General features: G+C 39.1%; 1 protein-coding gene across 1 annotated transcript; it reads right to left on the reverse strand.

Moving 5' to 3' along the window:
- Positions 1-10401: 10401 nt before the first annotated feature.
- Positions 10402-11367, reverse strand: Or10al6 (olfactory receptor family 10 subfamily AL member 6). The gene has a single exon (NM_206850.1). The coding sequence runs from the start codon at positions 11365-11367 to the stop codon at positions 10402-10404; it is 966 nt and encodes a 321-aa protein (NP_996732.1).
- Between the last annotated feature and the right edge of the window lie 13218 nt (positions 11368-24585).

The raw sequence follows: 24585 nt of genomic DNA on the forward strand, positions 1-24585 counted from the left end.
TCTACCATACCAGCAATCATGGTACGGTACACTATCAGACCATGGATTCCTCAAATACAGCTTATAAGGCTTTCAGAACCTGTGAGGACACCTCTTTGTTATAAAGAAAATAGGGGGAGATTTTGGGAAACTGTTATTAAGGTCATAGTCTTCCATGGGCTCCCTGGGCTTAGCATAAATGGGGGACTTCCATCCCCAGTGGTGCTTCTTTTTCTCTACCTGACCTTATCTATGGGGGGGCCTGACCCCCACGTCCTCTATCTGAGGAATGTCACACAGTCCTTGGTGAAATCAAGGTTTCAACTCTTTTATCCTTATAATAACCTGCCCAGCCAGCACCTGGAATGCCTCTCCATGCAAATGAGACATTCCTGGTACCTTAAGCCTCGATCAATGTAAATTCACCTGAAAAACCCTTCCCCATTCTCTAAGGTTTTTATAGCCCTTGTTCACCCTGAATAAAACACATGCACATGCTGCTGTTTCACTTAGTACCTTCTAAAAGAACTGTAACACTGAAATCCTTGGAGGAACCCCCAACTCACTTGCAGACAGACCAAGATTCTGCTGACCTACTGGTTACTGGGTTCACTTTATTTTTTCCCACCTGGTGTGCACCTGGAAACTCTAGGATGCAGACAGCAGAAATGTGTGTGTGTGTGTGTGTGTGTGTGTGTGTGTGTGTGTGTGTGTGTGTGTGTGTCTGTGGTAGTCATGCATAAGCTAACCATCCTCATACAGACTGGATTGCTTTTCCTTTTGGAAGGTTGGCAAATCTTTCTCTTGTTCTAAGAAAAGTAAAAGGAAGTTTGTTTAAAAGCTGAGGAAATCCAGAGCTGGCTTCTCTTTATAATGAACCCAGTATTTTTTTTAACATATAGCTTAGTGATTTATTATTAGTTTTGTGAAATTGGTTAGCTTCTTTGTTTAGCAGATCCTTGTCTATTGTTAAAGTTTAACAAAAAAAAAAGCTACAATCTGTAGAATTTAGAACTTTTACCAGGCAAAATAACCTGCATGCTGAGTGTTGGCATTTGGTGTAGGCTGTCCCACAGTTACCTGGCCAACAGCCAGGTATGTGTGACTCACTATTAAAGGGGCTGCTTGCCCCCTCCTCTCTCTCTTGCTCTTGCTTTTCCTTTCTTCCTTTCTTCCTTTCCTACCCTCTTCCCTCTCTGTCTCTTCTTTCCCCGTTCCCCTTCCCCTTTTCTCTCCACATGTTCAAAGCTGGTCTCTTCTCCTCCTCCTCCCTTTCTCCTCCCCCCCTCCTCCTCCTTCTTCTTCTACTTCTCTCTTTGGCCCCCCCTCAACTCCCCTCCCTATGCCTTAAATAAACTCTTTTCTATACTATACCATCCTGTGACTGGTACCTTAGGGGGAAGGGATGCCTCAGCACAGACCCACAGAGTCATCCCCTTCCCCCACACCATATCATTCCTCCACCAAATATATCCCTGACTTCTTTTTTTTTTATATATATAAAACACAGCATTGAGGATTAGGAATTGGGCCTTTCTGGAGAGGAATATTTACCATACAAGCCTGTGACTCATAGAGAGAATTTCCTCAAATTTCCTCAAGGTTATTATACCATGCACCTTCAGTAATTAATTACATACTAAAACAAAACAATATTGAGTCATTATATAATTGTTCCTGTTTATAATTCTGATTATTATTCTGTCCTTGTTTCTAAAACTATATTTTTAGATCTGCCTCAAAATCTTGTCTATTCTGTATATATTTTGGTTTATGTTTATATCTTGTACATTTCCCCAATCTATGTCTGTAGTCATCATTTTGTTTTCCATTCATATGATCACACAAATTATCTGTATTTGACAGACAGCTTGGCACATGTTTTATATGTGTTTGTGATATATAATTCTATTATTTTATACATTATATTTTGATCATATTCGGTTTCCTTCAATTCTTCCCATAACTACTCCCAAGTCCATAACCACCTAAGTTTGTGTCCTCATGTTTTTAAAACCCACTCCGTCCAATTTTTGTGGCTGTGTATACTCTGGGGTATGTCGTAATCCCTGGAGCGTGTTTCAATTACAAGTAGCCACATTCTTAAAGAAAATTTCTCATTCCCAGATACTATCAATTACTAATAGCCTTTCATATTAAAAATAACTCTAAATAGGAGGAAAATTCAAAAGCATTTCTACTAAAATCAGAAAATAAGAAAATAGGAAGGATTCTTTCAATTCCTGCTCAAAACAGTGCTTGAAATCACAGCAAGATAAATCAGACAAATGATGGCCTTCATTTGTCTGATTTATGTATAGGAAAGGAAGAATTAAAAGTATGTTTATTTACAGATGATATTATTTGACATACGAAATGCTCTAAAATTTCCATCAGAAAACTCCTATAGCAATAAGAATTCATCCAAGAAGCAGGATGCAAAATTAATACACACAAAAATAGTATCCTTCCTCTACACAGATGGCAAATATACTGAGGAAGAAATCATGAAAAATACCATTCACAATAGTCTTAAAAATATCCTGGATTAAATCTAAGAAGGTGAAATACTCCTATAGTGAAAAGTTTAAGACAATGAGGGAAGAAATTGAAGAAACTATCAGAAGATGAAAAGACATTCCATGCTCATTTTGAAAGAGTCATTCTATCAAAAGCAAACTCCAGATTTAATGCAACTTCTATCAATTATACGAATCTAGCAAATACATTTTGTGTTTGCTGTTTTCACAGTGCATGTATATTTCATTTTATCTGATGGGTCATTAAATATTTTGTATTGTTTTACATCTGTATTTTGCTCTTTTAACCACACTGCTGTAATAGTTTGTTCAGTTTGTTCTTTTTGATTTGTTTTATTATCTAAAGTTCTTCTTACAGGATTAAAGTCAGAATTATCAAAAAGATGACTCAAAGAAACAATGACAGAGTCCAATTTTAGCAGCCCAGAATGTTTCAGCTTACCAGGCTTCCCTGACCAGCTTCAGTCCACTCAGCTCGTCTTCTGGCCACCTCAGTCATTGACATTGTGACACTGATAGAAAACACAATGATCATACTTGTGACATTTTTACTCCAAACTTCACATACCCATGTATTTCCCCAATTTCTCCTCCATAGACCTATGTTTTATGACAAGTGTTGTTCCTCAGATAGTCTAGAATTTCAAAGGCCCAGAGGAGACAATCATCTATGCTGTGTGATCCATGTCTACATTGTTCTGAGACTGGACAAAGTGTGTTTGACAGTGGCATCCTGTCACTGCTCTCTGCTGACCCCTGCAGTACGGAGTTGTCACACACCCAAAGTTTCTCTGGAAGCTAGCTGCCTTGGCCTGGATCTGTAGTTCTATGGTGTTCTATGGTGTTCACAATTCAGACCACTCTGGTTTTTCAGCCATCTCTGTGTAGCCATGACAGAATGAACAATTTATGTGTGTGAGAAGTCTGCCCTGGTGGAAACTACTTTCTTGGATACAACATCCCTAGAAAAACACATCTCAGCATTTACTTTCCTTAGGCAGTGATTCCTCAAGGAATCCATTATATTATTGCTTGCATTGTTACCAGTGTGCTAAAGTTCACTGATGGCAGAAAGGAAGCTTTTGGTTCATGTGGGTCCCATTTGATGGTTCTTTTTGTTCTTGAAACTGAACATTTTATTTACATGCTTACTAGAGCAAGTACAGAAAGTTCCTTGGTCTTCTTCATGAGAGTAACACCCTCACTTAGTCCTCTGATCTACTTGGGAAACAAAGAATTTAGATGGGCAATGCAGAGACCCAAGTTAAGGAGAAATAAGACAGGCTCTCACAATGTTTCAGGCTTTGGGGGTTGGTGGACATTATATAACTGTCTTTCTTTTCATTCTTAGTATTAATAGTCAAAAATCTTAAATAAGAGCAGGCAGAAAATTTTAATAACATCTATAAAGATGCCAGCTAATTTAAATTCTTTTACTTCATCTCTAGAATGTTATAAACTCTCTTTCAGGTTCTTCTTGAAACTCTACGAAGAAATTAAAACTGATATGTGTTTATTTCTTCACATTCATAAAGCATGGCCATTGCTCTAGTAATGGACAGATGACACAACTGTCAAGGGACAAACTGACTTTCTTGCCAAAGAAATAAATCTACAACTTCAGGGATGCAGTTTGGTCTTAGGTGCAGAAGTTTACAATCACCTGAGAATGCTTCCTACAGCTACTACGTCCTGTATGTGGTAATAGTCTAGGAATTTTGCTTTTTGTTTTTGCATTTTGTTTCAAGTGTTAATATCTACAAGAAAGTTTGGATTAAGTACACTATTTAGAGATGTTTATCTTTTATCTTTTTCATCAATGGATTCTGGGTTATATACAATCAGGCATTTTCTGATCAGTCTCTCACAGCAAGAGCTGCAAGTAAGATAAATCTTCATTAGGAATAAAGGAAGGAAGACAGGTAAGGCAACAGACAACTCCCTGATGTATCCCCTGTGATACAACATAAAGTTCTGTATCTAAACTTTAACTTTACAACAAAGCACACTCACATAAGTTTAAGCATTCACAACTTTCAATGTGTAAAGGTTTGCAATAGAGCTTTAAAAACAATAAAATTGTGTGATGTGTTCACTCGTTTAACACATTCCTTTATGATTTAACTTCATAGAATGTATAAATGTTTTTCTTCATGTTGAATGTAATAAAAACAGCATCTCTTCTAACCATATATGTAGTAACTTTGGCCTCTTTAAAATTTAATATGTTCATATTTTGCTTAATATCCACCACAATTACTTATGAAATACTTCTTATACCCTTGTTGACATGGAATACTTACATAATATTTTCTATATGCTGATTTTAAAATGCAATTAACAAAATAGATATTGAGATGAATGGAGGGAATGAACTGGATGGAAAGGGTGATGGGTAAGAGAGTGGATTTTTGGGGGAACCAGGCATAGGAAAAGCAGGGGAGAGAGAATGGAAATCAGAAGTGCGAGGAGTGCATCTCTAGGAAGTGACAGAGACCTGGGGCAAGAGGAGACCCCAGGTTATCTATGGGGGTGACTCTAGCTGAAAATCCTAGCAATGGGGGATATGGATCCTTGATTGGTCACTTCCTGCAGTCAGGCATGACTTCTAGAGAAGGGATAAGGATTGCAACGCACCCTGGGTACAAAACTTTCAACCCAAAATGTGCCCTGCCTATGAGATGGCAGAGACAAAGATAGAGCAGTAATGGAAGGAATGGCCAACCAATGACTGACCTAAATTCAGACCTATCTCATGGGCAAGAACTAATCCCTGACACTATTAAAGACACTCTATTATGCTTGCACACAGAATCCTAGCATAATTGTTTTCTGAGAAATCCACCTGATATCTGACAGAAACAAGTATAGAGATCACAACCAAACATTAGTTGGAGCTTTGGGAATCTTTTGGAAGAGAGAGGGGAAGAATTGAGGACTGGAAGAAGAGTATAGGCATTCCACAGGAAGACCAATAGAATCAACTAACCTAGACTCTTGGAGGCTCCCACAGACTGAACGACCAACCAAAGAGTGAACATGGACTGGACCTAAACTCCCAACACATAGGTAGCAGAAGTCTTTATGTGGGTCTGCCAAAAACTGGAGCGATGGCTTTCCCTGAATTTGTTGCCTGTCTGTAGACTCTGTTCCCTAAATGGGTTGCCTTGTCTGGCCTCAGTGAGAGAGGATCCACCAAGTCCTGCAGTTACTTAACTGCCAGGAGGAAGAGGAGGTTGTGATACCCAGAGGGGAGGTCCCTGTTCTCAGATGAGAAGAGGAGGAGGAAGTGGGGGAGAACCTTTGGAAGGGGGTACTGTGAAGAGAGGGGACACTGATAATGGGATGTAAAGTGAGTAAATGAATTTTTAAAAGACACAGATACCCCACATACAGACAGAAGGATTTGGAATATCACCCACTCCAGTTATTCAGAACTCACATGATGACAAAGCTGCACATCTGCTACACAGGTGCTGGGAGGATTAGGTCCAGCCTGTGTATGTTCTTTGATTGCTGGTTCATTCTCTGAGAGCCCCAAGGTTCTAGGTTAGTTGACTCTGTGGTCTTCCTGTGGAGCTCCTATCCCCTTAGCAGCCACGATCCTTTTCCTCCTTTTCTTCCAAGAAAAAAAGAGTTTGCAAGCTCCATTCAGGGTCTGACAAAGGATGTCTGTGTCTGTCTGAGTCAGCCGCTCTATGGAGCCTCTCATAGGGAAGCCATGCTAGACTCCAGTCTGCAAGCATAACAGAATGTCATTAACAGTGTCAGAAATTGGTGTTTGTCCATGGGTTGTATTTCAAGTTGGGCTGGTTATAGGTTGACAATTCCTTCAGTTTCTGCTCCGTCCCCTGTCCCTGCATTTCTTGTAGATAGGCTAAATTTTGGGTCAAAAGTTGTTGTCTGTATCATTACATTGGGATTCCTGCCTGGCTACAGGAGGCGGTCTCTTCAGGTTCCATATCATCCATACTGGGAGTCACAGCTAAGGAATCCCTCATTGATTCTTGGGCATCTCTCATCTTAGGTCTCTGTGTCTTCCTGGATATGTCCCCTACTTCCCTATCTCTGCCTAGCTAGGCTGCATTGTCTCACCTCAGAGGCAAAGGATGTGCAAAGTGAGGAGATAACCATGGGGCTCCAACCTACACAGAGGAGGTGAGTGGAGATAAGGATTGTGGGAAGGGTGAGCTGAGGGGAATGTAAAGTGAATAAATACTAACTAAATAAAAGATAACTAAATCCAAATGAAGGTAAGAAGCAGTTGTGTGTGTATTTAGAATTAAATTATCTCATTAGAGGAAAAAGTGGTCTATGCAGAAGACAGGTTAGTTTAAGCACTGTATTTATTTAAAAAATGGCATTTCCTGGAGATGAAGAAATGCCTCAATGATTAAGAGAACTGTCTGTTCTTCCAGAGAACCTGGGACCAATTCCCAGCTCCCATGTGAGAGCTCACAACGGTAACTTCAGTCTCAGGGGATCTGACAACTCTCTTCGGCCCACTGGGCACCAGGCATGCACATGGTACACAGATATACATGCAAGTAAAACATTCACACATCTAAAACAAAAAGTATAAAAACAGAATGGCAGGTCTTAGTTGACATAATTTTATTTACATAAATATTCATAGTGATAATCACAGTCAAATAAACATTTTATTGATCTATATTGCAATCAAATACATGAAAAGTTATATGATCGCCTGAGTCACTTAAAATTTATTTATTTCAAAAATGCAATAAATATACAAATTATTAAACATTAGTATACTCACATATAGCTAAAAATAATACTTTCCACATACTTGTTAAGCTTTTATAAATATCAGCTATCAAAAACAATGACTTTATGAAATTCATAGGCAAACGGATGGAACTGAAAAATATCATCCTGAGTGAGGTAACCCAATCACAGAAAAGCACACATGGTATTCACTCATTGATAAGTGGATATTAGCCCAAATGCTTGAATTACCCTAGATGCACAGAACACATGAAACTCAAGAAGATGACCAAAATGCAGATGCTTTACTCCTTCTTTAAAAGGGGAACAAGAATACCCTTGGCAGGGAATAGGGAGGCAAAGTTTAGAACAGAGAGTGAAGGAACACCCATTCAGAGCTTGTCCCACATGTGGCCCATACATATACAGCCACCAAACTAGATAAGATGGATGAAGCAAAGAAGTGCAGGCCGACAGGAACCGGATGTAGATCTCTCCTGAGAGACACAGCCAGAAAACAGCAAATACATAGGCGAATGCCAGCAGCAAACCACTGAACTGAGAATGGGACCCCCGTTGAAGTAATCTTAGAAAGAACTGGAAGAGCTTGAAGGGGCTCGAGACCCCATATGAACAACAATGCCAAGCAACCAGAGCTTCCAGAGACTAAGCCACTACCCAAAGACTATACATGGACTGACCCTGGGCTCCAGCTGCATAGGTAGCAATGAATAAACTAGTAAGGGCACAAGTGGAAGGGGAAGCCCTTGGTCCTGCCAAGACTGAACCCCCAGTGAACGTGATTGTTGGGGGGAGGGCAGTAATGGGGGGAGGATCGGGAGGGGAACACCCATATAGAAGGGGAGGAGGAGGGGCTAGGGGGATGTTGGCCTGGAAACCTGGAAACCGGGAAAGGGAATAACAATGGAAATGTAAATAAGAAATACCCAATTTAATAAAGATGGAGGGAAAAAAAGGAAAAAAATATTGTAGCTTGTGATTAGTTTGTTGTTGATTTTTGTAGGTGTTCATTTCTAGATATTAGCCCATAAACTCCATAAAGTAATGCAGAATACACTACAGGACTCAGGCTCTCTTCTGTTGAATCCAGGCAGGTTGCTATCTGTTTTTCTTCTTGTCTGATCGTTTTTCTCTATGCATATTACAAGGATAGTTTTGCTCTTACAGTGCTTTATATTTTCCATATGCATATGAGTTCTCTTGGAAAGAATCTTGCCTTAACTTTCTTCTTTAAAACTTCCAAATGGTATGTTGGGTAAGAAGAGATTCTTCCAGTTTTGACAAACTGATAGCTGGAGAATATTTCATTTTTGAAGACCATATTTGAAGCTATTTCCTGATGTCTGCACTATCAATGTTGTAGATTTTCAAATGCTTGGTCAAATTAGTAGCTATTTAGGGAATAAGCATGCCCTATAACTACTTGAGAATGCCATTCCACTATGTTGTTTTGTCTTTTTAAAAGAAAGAATCTGGAGAAGGGATAGAGGATGTGGGGGAGACACTGTGAGGGGGGACAGAAATGGCGAACCACATTTGGGATGTAAATAAATTAATAAAACAAATAAATAAATATAAAAAATTTAAAAAGCAGAAATCAAACTGTACAGGAAAGTCAGATTTAACTTATAGGAAACAGTATTAGTGACTCATGCCTACAGCAGGCCTGCAGTTTTAGTGTAATGTTTATTTTATTTCTTTCAAACTTTCTGCACACTCGATTGGAATTTTATTTTTGTTTCATTATATACATAGAAACTCAAGGCATTCTACCACTTCAACCACTAATTGTTTTGTTGCTCAAATTGCTTCAACTTGGGCCATTGAAGGCTCTTCCTTGTTGGCTCCTTTGTCTTTTCAGCATGTTGCATGTGCTTCATGATTTCGATGGTTTGTTATCTTAGTTTTGAAATGACCCTACTGCTTCTTCAAGGAACTCTGGCTTCTTTTCTTATGAAATGACCTGAGACTAGCTGACCTTTTACATTAGTCTTGCAGCATTTGTAAACCCACTTCACACAGATGGAATGCTGACTGCTCCCACCCCACACATATTTCTGACATTTCAGTCATTTTCTTGAAATTTAAAAATTTTGTATATAATGTGTGTGTATGTGCGGTGGGCTTATCTGAAACTATGATGTTGAGAATCACCTGGCTGGGGTTCTTTTCCTCTACCCTACTAGAAATCATATAGGGAGGAGAAACTGCTCTTATGGCAACAATTCTAGTCCCTGGGTGCCCAAAGCCAGGAATGTGGAGTGACCTAATGGTACACAGAACAGAGGCTAACAGTTCACTGCCCTGAGAACTACTTAGCTGTTCCAACTGCATTGTCTAATGCAATGTATTTACATGTGCTAAGGAATATTGATCTCAACATAACAAGCTGAGATCATTTAGAAGTAATTTGCTGGAAGATCTCAAGATGTATGTCAATTCATCTGCACATGTATAAATTTTAGAAAATCTTGCAAATATAACAATAAATTTCTGTTTACTTTGTTTCTTCTCCTGTAATATCACTAATATTTCCTTTAAAATCATTTGTATCTTACAAAATGCTAACATTTATTTCTCATACTTTTCTTTAAAGGCTTGTAGCATATAGTTTCAAGAGTTGACAGTTTGCATTATTGGAATGTTTACACTTTCTGTAAACAGAATCCACAAAAGAATTATCTAATTCTATATTACATGTGTGTATAATTACATCTGAAGAATTTAAAGACTTTTATGACAGAAAAATACCCTGCTTCATAGAGCTATTAAGACATTAAGTGCTATGTTTTGAGAATCTGTGTAAAGGGCAGAGTTAACAGATATATCAGGGGTTGGACAATGGCTAAGAATGGATACAGAGAGTTTTCAAGGCTCTTGAGACATTAGCATGTGATTTAAAATCTGCTCAGATGAAAATCTTTAATCAATGGACTAACCAACAAATGTTTTTAGTAGCAAGCATACTTTTCCATTATTTTCAATTAGAAATAATGTTGAATAAAGAGAATACTCTAAAACAAAGTTATATTTCTTAAAGATTGTTTCAAGACAGCCAGGAAGAGCATAGCACTTTTGTTTGCTTACTTGACAGACGGTGCACCCTTTTGAAAGAGCACTTCAGGATTCTCGGTTACCTTTTCATTGTCAGAACTTTCTTCAGGCCCAGAGTTCTTCTCAGTGCACCCTTTACTTCCTTGTTCCTTAAACTATAGATGATGGGATTCAGCATGGATGTCACTGATGTATAGAAGAGGGCCAAGAGTTTGTCCACTCCTGGTGAGTGGCTAGACTTGGGCCTCAAATAGGTGGCAGATGTTGAGCCATAGAAGAGTGTGACTACAAGTAGGTGAGATGAACAGGTAGAGAGAGCTTTATGGCGCCCCTCAGGTGAAGGCATCACCAGCACTGCAACGAGAATTCTGACATAGGAAGAAATGATCAGTAAAAATGGACTAAATATGCAGAGCACTGCTGCCACAAAGATGGCAGCCTCATTTTGGGATGTATCACCACAGGCAAGTGCCAGGAGAGGTGGAAGGTCACAGAAGAAGTGGTCTATCTCACAGGGTCCACAGAAGTTCAAGGAGAAAATAAAATTGGTCTGTCCCAGACCTACTATGCATCCCATTACCCATGAGACAATTGCCAAATAGGCACATACTCCACGACTCATTCGGGTTGCATAGTGGAGTGGGGAACATATAGCCATATAGCGGTCAAAGGCCATGGCTGCCAATAGGCAGCACTCAGTTATACCAAAGAATATGAAGAAGAACATCTGTGAGGCACAACCCTCCCAAGAGATCCCTCGGGCCTCACTCACAAGGCTCTGCAGCATCTTGGGTATGACAGAGCAAGTATAGCCAATCTCCAGGAGAGACAAGTTGGCCAGAAAGAAGTACATGGGGGTGTGTAGAGATGGACTGGTACAAATAGCAAGGGCTATGAGAGTATTTCCTGTTAGTGATACTAAGAACATGAGAAGGATGAGGGTGAACAGGAGGAAGCATTCTCCAGGGACCTCAGAGAACTTGGTAAATGCAAAGCGTTTGACAGACAAACTATTCTCCTGCCACAGAGAACAGTTGACACTCATCTCCTGAAAGAAAGGACAAAATTATTACAAAAATTCTTGCAGATTAGGGAAGTTATTCAGACTATCTCTCTGTCTCTTCTGCCCCAAGTCTCTCTCTCTCCCTCTCCTGTGTGTGTGTGTGTGTGTGTGTGTGTGTGTGTGTGCGTGATAAATATATGGACGCACATGTGCTTATAATGCTCAAAAACCAATGTCAAGTATTTTTCTACCCTATCCTGTCTGCCTTATTTGTTGAAACAGGGTCTGTTACTTGACCCGAAGCTACTTGTTTTTGCTAGACTGAGTCGGGAATCCACCTTCTTTTGCCTTTCATACTCTTACAGTTGGAATTATATAAATCTGGATGGCACAGTCTTTCATGGGTACGGTGGATCCAAACTCCACTCCTCACACCTGAACAACAAGTTCATTAATTACTGAACCATTTCTTTTTTTTCATCTTTATTAACTTGGGTATTAATTTGACTGTGAGTTAAATGACAGCCTAGGTTAAGAGTGATACTGTGCTAACAAAGACAAAAGGTAAAGTGATGGTCAGTTGTCCACTTAGGTTCCATTTAGCCAATTGTTAATGAGAGTATGAGAAGGTCTTTTCAAATTCATTTTTGTTTCCTCATTCCTGTTAGCACTTGCTCACTTTAACCATTCTCTCTCTCTCTCTCTCTCTCTCTCTCTCTCTCTCTCTCTCTCTCTCTCTCTCTCTCTCCGCGGTCTCATTTTGTACATACCATTTTCAACTCAATATATTCTTCTTGGGTCCTGACTCCTCAGTAATATTTTTTTCGGAGTTTATAGACTCTTGTCAGTTAATTTTGCAGGTCTATGTCTACCAGTTGTATATTTTCACATCTGGAAGGAGCTACACAGTTTCCTCAGTGACATAGATATAGAAGCCAAGGGAGAAACGAAGCCATAAAGAAGAATGTCTGAGTAGGGCTTAACTGGTAACTTTAAAAAATGTCCTTTGTAAATGGCCTCATCCCAATTATCTACAGCAGCCCAATGCAAAGATTTGCATTATTGATGAGGGCCCATGAGACAGGGGAAATGGAGTCATTCACTCCTTGTGGAGGAATCAATGGCAGTAAATACTGGCAACCTAACAGCCTGTGCATATTTGTTCATTTTATACTTTTAGTTCTTACAGGACAAATAAAAAAATAAAGCTTGTCATAAGTATATTTCATACCTTCCAAAATTCAGAGTCAAATAAAAAATCGGAGCATCAGAAAGTCTCTGAATACTTTAAGAACTATTATCTAACACAAATGATTTTCTGTTGAGATATTTAAAAAATATTAAATCACACAAAATTATGTGAAAAATGTAAAATAAGTAAGAATTTCTCTCCTTGTTATTTGAAATTGTATTGAAACAGGCAAAATCTGCCTAAATTTTCTATCGCTTTTAGGACTTCATCAGCTGTTGAGTTCATCCTTGGGATGTGCCAAGATCAATGTAGTGAAATTCTATTTGAGACTCATAAGAGAAAGTTCTGTTTTCATAATGACTCATGAAAGGAGAATGGGGTTTCATGTCTTGAATGTAGACAAATAGAGGTCTACATCTCAAGGCTCTTTGGAATAATGGAAACATCAGAATAGGCTGCAATGGATAAGCCTCTGTCTCTAATCTTAAAGTAATCTTCAAGTAAATTTTCAGATTCGTCAATTTTATCTGTTTCACCTTAAAGCTGCAAATGTTTAAGCCCAATGTGATTACATGGTAATATGTTCATTAAAGTGCAAAAGTGCCTGCCCTGAGAAGTCTGTAGTGACCAATCTAGTAACAGAATGAAGCCATGTACATAGTGTTATAATGTAATATTTTCCATATCCATTATGAGTTATGTTTAATACATAGATCTTCCATGTTATAAAGATGTTATGTGTAGTAAACACTGGAAGGCTTTAAAAGATTAGAAATGTTCATTGGTGGGCTTCATTCCTTGTCTCATCTCATCTCTGTCTCTGTCTCTGTCTCTCCCTCTCTCTCTCTTTCTCTCTCTCTCTCTCTCTCTCTCTTTATCCACATAAATGTTTTTTCTTTTTTGTGAACTGATGGAAAGCATGATACACTGTCAATATTCTTTCTGTAATACAGCAGTGTCTGTGTGCAGAAATTCTCAGGAAATACTCATCATCACCACCATGTAGTCACTATTACTAAAATTCTATAGTAGTACACGCAATTTATGAAGATTGTTTGAAAAAAGATTATTAGGAGGCTCACCTCTGACCTTTTATGACTTTTCTCACCCACCAAAGGACCATTCATCACCAGCTGAGTAACATATTAGCTCAACACAATAGAAATTCTTCGATTTCCTAATTATATACAGTGCACTATGTAATTAGGATGTCTCCACATCACAGCATTGTGATGTGTTGACTTCCCATGGACTTAAGCTACTTTCTAACAAAGAAGCCTGGATTTTGAATTGACTGTTACATTACTCCAAGACGGAGATGTTAAATAAAATAACAGCAAGAACTCAAAATGCTTTGAGTATCAGTTGTTCATTTTTACACTTTCTTTCACTTTCTCTAAGTACACTATTGACAACTTAGTTGTGACACATACCTTCAATCCCAGCACAAGATGGGAGAATTTCTCCTTTTGCTTCTGATTAGCCTCCTTCTGGCTTTCTCTGTGCCCTCTCCTTACCAGATTCTCATTACCATCTTTAAGCCTGTGCATTAAAAAACCTTTGTTGCAGTAAATAATCACATCTGAGGTCAAGAGGCCTGTGTATCCCAGGAGAGAACATTATGTCCTTTGAGGCAATAAGTCAGCATCTCATAAACACACACGCATGCACATGCATGCGCGCACGCGCGCCCACACACACACAGAAACACACACACACACACACACACACACACACACACACACACTCAATTTCATTAACTTAAAAGCAAAGTCATAAGCCAATTCAGAAGTGGCTCTGTACAGTTGTAATCCTAGCATTTGGAGAGCCAAAGATAAAAATTGGATCAGGAGTTCAAGGCCAGCATCACCTATGTAAGATGCTGTAGTAATCATATTGTGATGGACGTGGCAATGCACAACTTCAATCCCAGCACTGGGCAGACAGAAGTAGGTGGATCTTTGTGAGTTCATGGCAGGCCGGATGATGATGATGATGATGAGGAGGAGGAGGAGGATGAAGAAGAATCATGATGATGATGGTGATGATGATGATAGTGAAAAGAATAAAAGACAGAAAAACATCCACAGAAATTCTTGAAAATATTTTTATGTTTTATTCAATATTTAAAGCAAATCATGTTAAATCTAAACAGTTCAGTGTATGTAATATTTATACATTTTTGGTATGTATAGGTTACAAAAGAACTCAGAAGGTTGTGGTATGTGGTATTATTTAATAAAAATACAATGAAAATATAATGAAAATCCTTTATACAGTTACTACAGAATAAAGAGTCACATGAGATATGTCTGAATAAAGAGCAGAAATCATAGGAACACCGCTGTCTATAATTTGCAAGACTTCTGAGATGTAACTTGGCAATTTAGATTGACATCCTTGACAAACATAGGAAAATCTCTCTACAGTCTTGCACTTTTTACTTACATTTTTAATATTTGATTTCATTTCAGAATTAACTGGAAAATCTGGAAGAAATGCACAATTTTCTAGACATATAACAGGTACCAAAGTTAAATCAGGAACAAATAAATCATCTAAACCACCCCATAACTCCTAAATAAATAGAAGCAATTATTAAAACATCTCCCAACCAAAAAGAGGCCAGTTCCCGATGGGTTCAGTGCAGAATTCTATCTGACCTTCATAGAAGAGCTCATATCAATACTGTCCAAATTATTCCACCCAATTGAAACAGATGGAGCACTACCAAATTCCTTTTATGAAGCCACAATTACTCTTATACCAAAACCACACAAAGACCCAACAAAGTAAGGTAACTTCAGACCAAATTTCCTCATGGATATTGACCAAAATATACTCAATAAAATACTTGCAAACCAAATACAAGAACACATCAAAATGATCATCGATCATGGTCAAGTAGGCTTCATCCCACGGATGCAGGGATGATTTAAAATACAAAAATCCATCAATGTAACCCACTACATAAACAAATTCAAAGATGAGAACCCCATGGTCATTTCATTAGATGCTGAGAAAGCATTTGACAAAATTCAAGACCCTTCATGATAAAAGTACTGGAAAGATCAGGAGTTCAAGCCCCATATCTAAATATGGTAAAAGCAATATACAGCAAAGAAGAAGCTAACACCAAACTAAATGGAGAGAAACTTGAAGCAATCCCACGAAAATCAGGGAGTAGACAAGGCTTCCACTCTCTCCCTACTTATTCAATATAGTACTCAAAGTCCTAGCCACAGTAATCAGACAACAAAAGGAGATCATAGGTATACAAATTAGAAGGGAAGAAATAAAAAAGCCACTATTTGCAGATAATATGGTAGTGTACTTAAGTGACCTCAAAAGTTCCACCAGAGAACTACTGAACCTGATAAACAACTTTAGCAAAGTGTCAGGGTATAAAATTAACTTAAACAAATCAGTAGCCTTCCTCTACTCAAAGGATAAACAGGCTGAGAAAGAAATTAGGGAAATGACACCCTTCAAAATAGTCCCAAATAATATAAAATATCTTGGTGTGACTTTAACGAAGCAAGTGAAAGATCTGTATGACAATAACTTCAAGTCTCTGAAGAAAGAAACTGAGGAAGATCTCAGAAGATGGAAAAATCTCCTATGCTCCTGGATTGGCAGGGTTGATATAGTAAAGATGGCCATTTTTCCAAAAGCAATCTACAGATTCAATGCAATCTCCATCAAAATTCCTACTCAAATCTTTATAGAGATAGAAAGAGCAATTTTCAAATTCATTTGGAATAGCAAAAAAAAAAAAAAAAAAAAAAACTAGGATAGCGGAAACTATCCTCAACAATAAAAGAACTTCTGGGGTAATCACCATCCTTGACTTCAAGCAGTATTACAGAGCAATAGACATAAAAACTGTATGGTATTGGTACAGACACAGGAAGTTAGAACAGCAGAACAGAATCAAAGACCCAGAAATGAACCCAAATACTTATTGTCACTTGATCTTTGACAAAGGAGCCAAAACCATCCAATTTAAGAAAGATAGTATTTTCAACACACTGGTGTTGGTTTAACTGGAGGTCAGCATGTAGAAGAATGCAAATCAATACATTCTTTTTTTTTTTTTTTTTTTTATTAACTTGAGTATTTCTTATATACATTTCGAGTGTTATTCCCTTTCCCGGTTTCCGGGCAAACATCCCCCTCCCCCCTCCCCTTCCTTATGGGTGTTCCCCTCCCAACCCTCCCACCATTGCCGCCCTCCCCCCATAGACTAGTTCACTGGGGGTTCAGTCTTAGCAGGACCCAGGGCTTCCCCTTCCACTGGTGCTCTTACTAGGATATTCATTGCTGCCTATGGGGTCAGAGTCCAGGGTCAGTCCATGTATAGTCTTTAGGTAGTGGCTTAGTCCCTGGAAGCTCTGGTTGCTTGGCATTGTTGTACATATGTGGTCTCGAGCCCCTTCAAGCTCTTCCAGTTCTTTCTCTGATTCCTTCAATAGGGGACCTATTCTCAGTTCAGTGGTTTGCTGCTGGCATTCGCCTCTGTATTTGCTGTATTCTGGCTGTGTCTCTCAGGAGCGATCTACATCCGGCTCCTGTCGGTCTGCACTTCTTTGCTTCATCCATCTAGTCCAATTGGGTGGCTGTATATGTATGGGCCAAATGTGGGACAGGCTCTGAATGGGTGTTCCTTCAGTCTCTGTTTTAATCTTTGCCTCTCCCTTCCCTGCCAAGGGTATTCTTTTTCCTCATTTAAAGAAGGAGTGAAGCATTCACATTTTGATCATCCGTCTTGAGTTTCGTTTGTTCTAGGGATCTAGGGTAATTCAAGCATTTGGGCTAATAGCCACTTATCAATGAGTGCATACCATGTATGTCTTTCTGTGATTGGGTTAGTTCACTCAGGATGATATTTTCCAGTTCCAACCATTTGCCTACGAATTTCATAAACTCGTTGTTTTTGATAGCTGAGTAGTATTCCATTGTGTAGATGTACCACATTTTCTGTATCCATTCCTCTGTTGAAGGGCATCTGGGTTCTTTCCATTTTCTGGTTATTATAAATAAGGCTGCGATGAACATAGTGGAGCACGTGTCTCTTTTATATGTTGAGGCATCTTTTGGGTATATGCCCAAGAGAGGTATAGCTGGATCCTCAGGCAGTTCAATGTCCAATTTTCTGAGGAACCTCCAGACTGATTTCCAGAATGGTTTTACCAGTCTGCAATCCCACCAACAATGGAGGAGTGTTCCTCTTTCTCCACAACCTCGCCAGCATCTGCTGTCACCTGAGTTTTTGATCTTAGCCAATCGCACTGGTGTGAGGTGAAATCTCAGGGTTGTTTTGATTTGCATTTCCCTTATGACTAAAGATGTTGAACATTTCTTTAGGTGTTTCTCAGCCATTCGGCATTCCTCAGCTGTGAATTCTTTGTTTAGCTCTGAACCCCATTTTTTAATAGGGTTATTTGTTTCCCTGCGGTCTAACTTCTTGAGTTCTTTGTATATTTTGGATATAAGGCCTCTATCTGTTGTAGGGTTGGTAAAGATCTTTTCCCAATCTGTTGGTTGCCGTTTTGTCCTAACCACAGTGTCCTTTGCCTTACAGAAGCTTTGCAGTTTTATGAGATCCCATTTGTCAATTCTTGATCTTAGAGCATAAGCCATTGGTGTTTTGTTCAGGAAATTTTTTCCAGTGCCCATGTGTTCCAGATGCTTCCCTAGTTTTTCTTCTATTAGTTTGAGTGTGTCTGGTTTGATGTGGAGGTCCTTGATCCACTTCGACTTAAGCTTTGTACAGGGTGATAAGCATGGATCGATCTGCATTCTTCTACATGTTGCCCTCCAGTTGAACCAGCACCATTTGCTGAAAATGCTATCTTTTTTCCATTGGATGGTTTTGGCTCCTTTGTCAAAAATCAAGTGACCATAGGTGTGTGGGTTCATTTCTGGGTCTTCAATTCTATTCCATTGGTCTATCTGTCTGTCTCTGTACCAATACCATGCTGTTTTATCACTATTGCTCTGTAATACTGCTTGAGTTCAGGGATAGTGAATCCCCCTGAAGTCCTTTTATTGTTGAGGATAGCTTTAGCTATCCTGGGTTTTTTGTTATTCCAGATGAATTTGCAAATTGTTCTGTCTAACTCTTTGAAGAATTGGATTGGTATTTTGATGGGGATTGCATTGAATCTGTAGATTGCTTTTGGTAAAATGGCCATTTTTACTATATTAATCCTGCCAATCCATGAGCATGGGAGATCTTTCCATCTTCTGAGGTCTTCTTCAATTTCTTTCTTCAGTGTCTTGAAGTTCTTATTGTACAGATCTTTTACTTGCTTGGTTAAAGTCACACCGAGGTACTTTATATTATTTGGGTCTATTATGAAGGGTGTCGTTTCCCTAATTTCTTTCTCGGCTTGTTTCTCTTTTGTATAGAGGAAGGCAACTGATTTATTTGAGTTAATTTTATACCCAGCCACTTTGCTGAAGTTGTTTATCAGCTTTAGTAGTTCTCTGGTGGAACTTTTGGGATCACTTAAATATACTATCATATCATCTGCAAATAGTGATATTTTGACCTCTTCTTTTCCGATCTGTATCCCTTTGATCTCCTTTTGTTGTCTGATTGCTCTGGCTAGAACTTCAAGAACTATATTGAATAAGTAGGGAGAGAGTGGGCAGCCTTGTCTAGTCCCTGATTTTAGTGGGATTGCTTCAAGTTTCTCTCCATTTAGTTTAATGTTAGCAACTGGTTTGCTGTATATGGCTTTTACTATGTTTAGGTATGGGCCTTGAATTCCTATTCTTTCCAGGACTTTTATCATGAAGGGGTGTTGAATTTTGTCAAATGCTTTCTTAGCATCTAATGAAATGATCATGTGGTTCTGTTCTTTCAGTTTGTTTATATGATGGATCACGTTGATGGTTTTCCGTATATTAAACCATCCCTGCATGCCTGGGATGAAGCCTACTTGATCATGGTGGATGATTGTTTTGATGTGCTCTTGAATTCGGTTTGCCAGAATTTTATTGAGTATTTTTGCGTCGATATTCATAAGGGAAATTGGTCTGAAGTTCTCTTTCTTTGTTGTGTCTTTGTGTGGTTTAGGTATAAGAGTAATTGTAGATTCGTAGAAGGAATTCGGTAGGGCTCCATCTGTTTCAATTTTGTGGAATAGTTTGGATAATATTGGTATGAGGTCTTCTATGAAGGTTTGATAGAATTCTGCACTAAACCCATCTGGACCTGGGCTCTTTTTGGTTGGGAGACCTTTAATGACTGCTTCTATTTCCTTAGGAGTTATGGGGTTGTTTAACTGGTTTATCTGTTCCTGATTTAACTTTGATACCTGGTATCTGTCTAGGAAATTGTCCATTTCCTGAAGATTTTCAAATTTTGTTGAATATAGGTTTTTATAGTAAGATCTGATGATTTTTTGAATTTCCTCTGAATCTGTAGTTATGTCTCCCTTTTCATTTCTGATTTTGTTAATTTGGACGCACTCTCTGTGTCCTCTCGTTAGTCTGGCTAAGGGTTTATCTATCTTGTTGATTTTCTCAAAGAACCAACTTTTGGTTCTGTTGATTCTTTCTATGGTCCTTTTTGTTTCTACTTGGTTGATTTCAGCTCTGAGTTTGATTATTTCCTGCCTTCTACTCCTCCTGGGTGTATTTGCTTCTTTTTGTTCTAGAGCTTTTAGGTGTGCTGTCAAGCTGCTGACATATGCTCTTTCCTGTTTCTTTCTGCAGGCACTCAGCGCTATGAGTTTTCCTCTTAGCACAGCTTTCATTGTGTCCCATAAGTTTGAGTATGTTGTATCTTCATTTTCATTAAATTCTAAAAAGTTTTTAATTTCTTTCTTTATTTCTTCCTTGACCAGGTTATCATTGAGTAGAGCATTGTTCAATTTCCACGTATATGTGGGCATTCTTCCCTTATTGTTATTGAAGACCAGTTTTAGGCCGTGGTGGTCCGATAGCACGCATGGGATTATTTCTATCTTTCTGTACCTGTTGAGGCCCGTTTTTTGACCAATTATATGGTCAATTTTGGAGAAAGTACCATGAGGAGCTGAGAAGAAGGTATATCCTTTTGCTTTAGGATAGAATGTTCTATAAATATCCGTTAAGTCCATTTGGCTCATGACTTCTCTTAGTCTGTCGACATCACTGTTTAATTTCTGTTTCCATGATCTGTCCATTGATGAGAGTGGGGTGTTGAAATCTCCCACTATTATTGTGTGAGGTGTAATGTGTGTTTTGAGCTTTAGTAAGGTTTCTTTTACGTATGTAGGTGCCCTTGTATTTGGGGCATAGATATTTAGGATTGAGAGTTCATCTTGGTGGATTTTTCCTTTGATGAATATGAAGTGTCCTTCCTTATCTTTTTTGATGACTTTTAGTTGGAAATTGATTTTATTTGATATTAGAATGGCTACTCCAGCTTGCTTCTTCTGACCATTTGCTTGGAAAGTTGTTTTCCAGCCTTTCACTCTGAGGTAGTGTCTGTCTTTGTCTCTGAGGTGTGTTTCCTGTAGGCAGCAGAATGCAGGGTCCTCGTTGCGTATCCAGTTTGTTAATCTATGTCTTTTTATTGGGGAGTTGAGGCCATTGATATTGAGAGATATTAAGGAATAGTGATTATTGTTTCCCTTTATATTCATATTTGGATGTGAGGTTATGTTTGTGTGCTTTCATTCTCTTTGTTTTGTTGCCAAGACGATTAGTTTCTTGCTTCTTCTAGGGTATAGCTTGCCTCCTTATGTTGGGCTTTACCATTTATTATCCTTTGTAGTGCTGGATTTGTAGAAAGATATTGTGTAAATTTGGTTTTGTCATGGAATATCTTGGTTTCTCCATCAATGTTAATTGAGAGTTTTGCTGGATACAGTAACCTGGGCTGGCATTTGTGTTCTCTTAGGGTCTGTATGACATCAGTCCAGGATCTTCTGGCCTTCATAGTTTCTGGCGAGAAGTCTGGTGTGATTCTGATAGGTCTCCCTTTATATGTTACTTGACCTTTTTCCCTTACTGCTTTTAATATTCTTTCTTTATTTTGTGCGTTTGGTGTTTTGACAATTATGTGACGGGAGGTGTTTCTTTTCTGGTCCAATCTATTTGGAGTTCTGTAGGCTTCTTGTATGCCTATGGGTATCTCTTTTTTTAGGTTCGGGAAGTTTTCTTCTATGATTTTGTTGAAGATATTTACTGGTCCTTTGAGCTGGGAGTCTTCACTCTCTTCTATACCTATTATCCTTAGGTTTGATCTTCTCATTGAGTCCTGGATTTCCTGTATGTTTTGGACCAGTAGCTTTTTCTGCTTTACATTATCTTTGACAGTTGAGTCAATGATTTCTATGGAATCTTCTGCTCCTGAGATTCTCTCTTCCATCTCTTGTATTCTGTTGGTGAAGCTTGTATCTACAGCTCCTTGTCTCTTCTTTTGGTTTTCTATATCCAGGGTTGTTTCCATGTGTTCTTTCTTGATTGCTTCTATTTCCATTTTTAATTCCTTCATCTGTTTGATTGTGTTTTCCTGGAATTCTTTCAGGGATTTTTGCCATTCCTCTCTGTAGGCCTCTACTTGTTTATTAATGATTTCCTGTGTTTCCCTAAGTGTGTTCATGTCTTTCTTGAAGTCCTCCAGCATCATGATCAAATATGATTTTGAAACTAGATCTTGCTTTTCTGGTGTGTTTGGATATTCCATGTTTGTTTTGGCGGGAGAATTGGGCTCCGATGATGGCATGCAGTCTTGGTTTCTGTTGCTTGGGTTCCTGCGCTTGCCTCTCGCCATCAGATTATCTCTAGTGTTACTTTGTTCTGCTATTTCTGACAGTGGCTAGACTGACCTATAAGCCTGTGTGTCAGGAGTGCTGTAGACCTGTTTTCCTCTCTTTCAGTCAGTTATGGGGACAGTGTGTTCTGCTTTCCGGCGTGTAGTTTTTCCTCTCTACAGGTCTTCAGCTGTTCCTGTGGGCCTGTGTCTTGAGTTCACCAGGCAGCTTTCTTGCAGCAGAAAATTTGGTCTTACCTGTGGTCCCGAGGCTCAGGTTCGCTCGTGGGGTGCTGCCCAGGGGCTCTCTGCAGCGGCAGCAACCAGGAAGACCTGTGCCGCCCCTTCCGGGAGCTTCAGTGCACCAGGGTTCCAGATGGTCTTTGGCTTTTTCCTCTGGCGTCCGAGATGTGTGTGCAGGGAGCAGTCTCTTCTGGTTTCCCAGGCTTGTCTGCCTCTCTGAAGGTTTAGCTCTCCCTCCCACGGGATTTGGGTGCAGAGAACTCAAATCAATACATTCTTATCACTGTGTACAAAGCTGAAGTCCAAGTGGATCAAAGACCTCCACATCAAACCAGATACACTCAAACTAATAGAAGTAAAAGTGGGGAAGAGTCACGAACACATGGGCACTGGGGAAAATATCCTGAACAAAACAACAATGGCTCATGCTCTAAGATCAAGAATCGACAAATGGGATCTCATAAAACTGCAAAGCTTCTGTAAGGCAAAGGACACTGTTGTTAGGACAAAACGGCAACCAACAGATTGGAAAAAGATCTTTACCAATCGTACATCTGATAGAGGGCTAATATCCAAAATATACAAAGAACACAAGAAGGTAGACCGCAGAGAGAAAATAACCCTATTAAAAAATGTGATAGAGAGCTAAACAAAACGTTCTCAGCTGAGGATTATCGAATGGCCAAAAACCACCTAAAGAAATGTTCAACATCCATAGTCATCAGGGAAATGCAAATCAAAACAACCCTGAGATTCCACCTCACACCAGTCAAAACCTCTAAGATAAAAAACTCAGGTGACAACAGATGCTGGCAAGGATGTGGAGAAATAGGAACACTCCTCCATTGTTGGTAGGATCGCAAACTGGTACAACCACTCTGGAAATCTGTCTGGAGGTTCCTCAGAAAATTGGACATTGCACTACCTGAGGATCCAGCTATACCTCTCTTGGGCATATACCCAAAAGATGCTCCTACATACAACAAAGACACATGCTCGACTATGTTCATAGGAGCCTTATTTATAATAGCCAGAAGCTGGAGAGAAACCAGAAACCTTCAACAGGGGAATGGATTCAAAAAATGTAGTACATCACTCAGCTATAAAAAACAATGACTTCGTGAAATTCATAGGCAAATGGAATAAATTAGAAAATATCATCCTGAGTGAGGCTACTCAATAAGACAAAAACACACTTGGTATAAACTTATTGATAAGTGTATATTAGCCAAAAAGCTCAATCACTCAAGATGCAATCCACAGACCACAGGAAGCTCAATAAGAAGGATGACCATAATGTGGATGCTCCCACTCTTTAAAAGGCTGAAAATGTGCATAGGAGTGGATATGGGAGCAAAGATCAGATCAGCAACTCAAGGAATGGCCATTCAGAGCCTGACCCACATGTGACCCATAACTACATAAGATTGATGAAGCTAAAAAAATGCATGCTGAAGGGGACTGGATATAGATCTCTCCTGAGAGATACATTCAGAGCATGTCCAATACAGAGGTCAATGCTAGCAGCAAACCACAGAACTGAGAATAGGACCCACTTTGGGGGAATTAGAGGAAGTATTGAAAGAGTTGAAGGAGCTTTCAACCCCATAGAAACAACATTGCCAACCAACCAGGACTTCCAGTGACTAAACCACTAATGAAAGAATATACATGGACTGACCCAGGGCTCCAACTGCATATGTAGCAGAGAATAACCTTGATGGGGCACCATTGGAAGGGAAAGCCCTTGGTCTTGCCAAGGTTGGTCCCCCAGTACAGGGGAATATGGGGAGGGCAATAAGGAGATGTATAGGGGTAATACCCAAATGGGGAGGAGAGGGAATGGGTGCTTATGTACATGAAACTGGGAAGGGGAATAGCCTTTAAAAGGTAAGTAAAGAAATATATCTAATAAAAAATTAAAGAAAAAAGAAAATAGAGCTGAGTACAGAGGTACCTTCATAATTACAAAGAGACTCAAAATAAGGCAAACAGAAGAATGTACCAATTTTTCTTTGTTTAATCTGGCTCTTTGCACATTTTTATTAACTAGAAGCGTTTCATGGTTCTG

The sequence above is a fragment of the Rattus norvegicus genome, chromosome 20, assembly GCF_036323735.1.
Source record: "Rattus norvegicus strain BN/NHsdMcwi chromosome 20, GRCr8, whole genome shotgun sequence".
Lineage (NCBI taxonomy): Eukaryota > Metazoa > Chordata > Mammalia > Rodentia > Muridae > Rattus > Rattus norvegicus.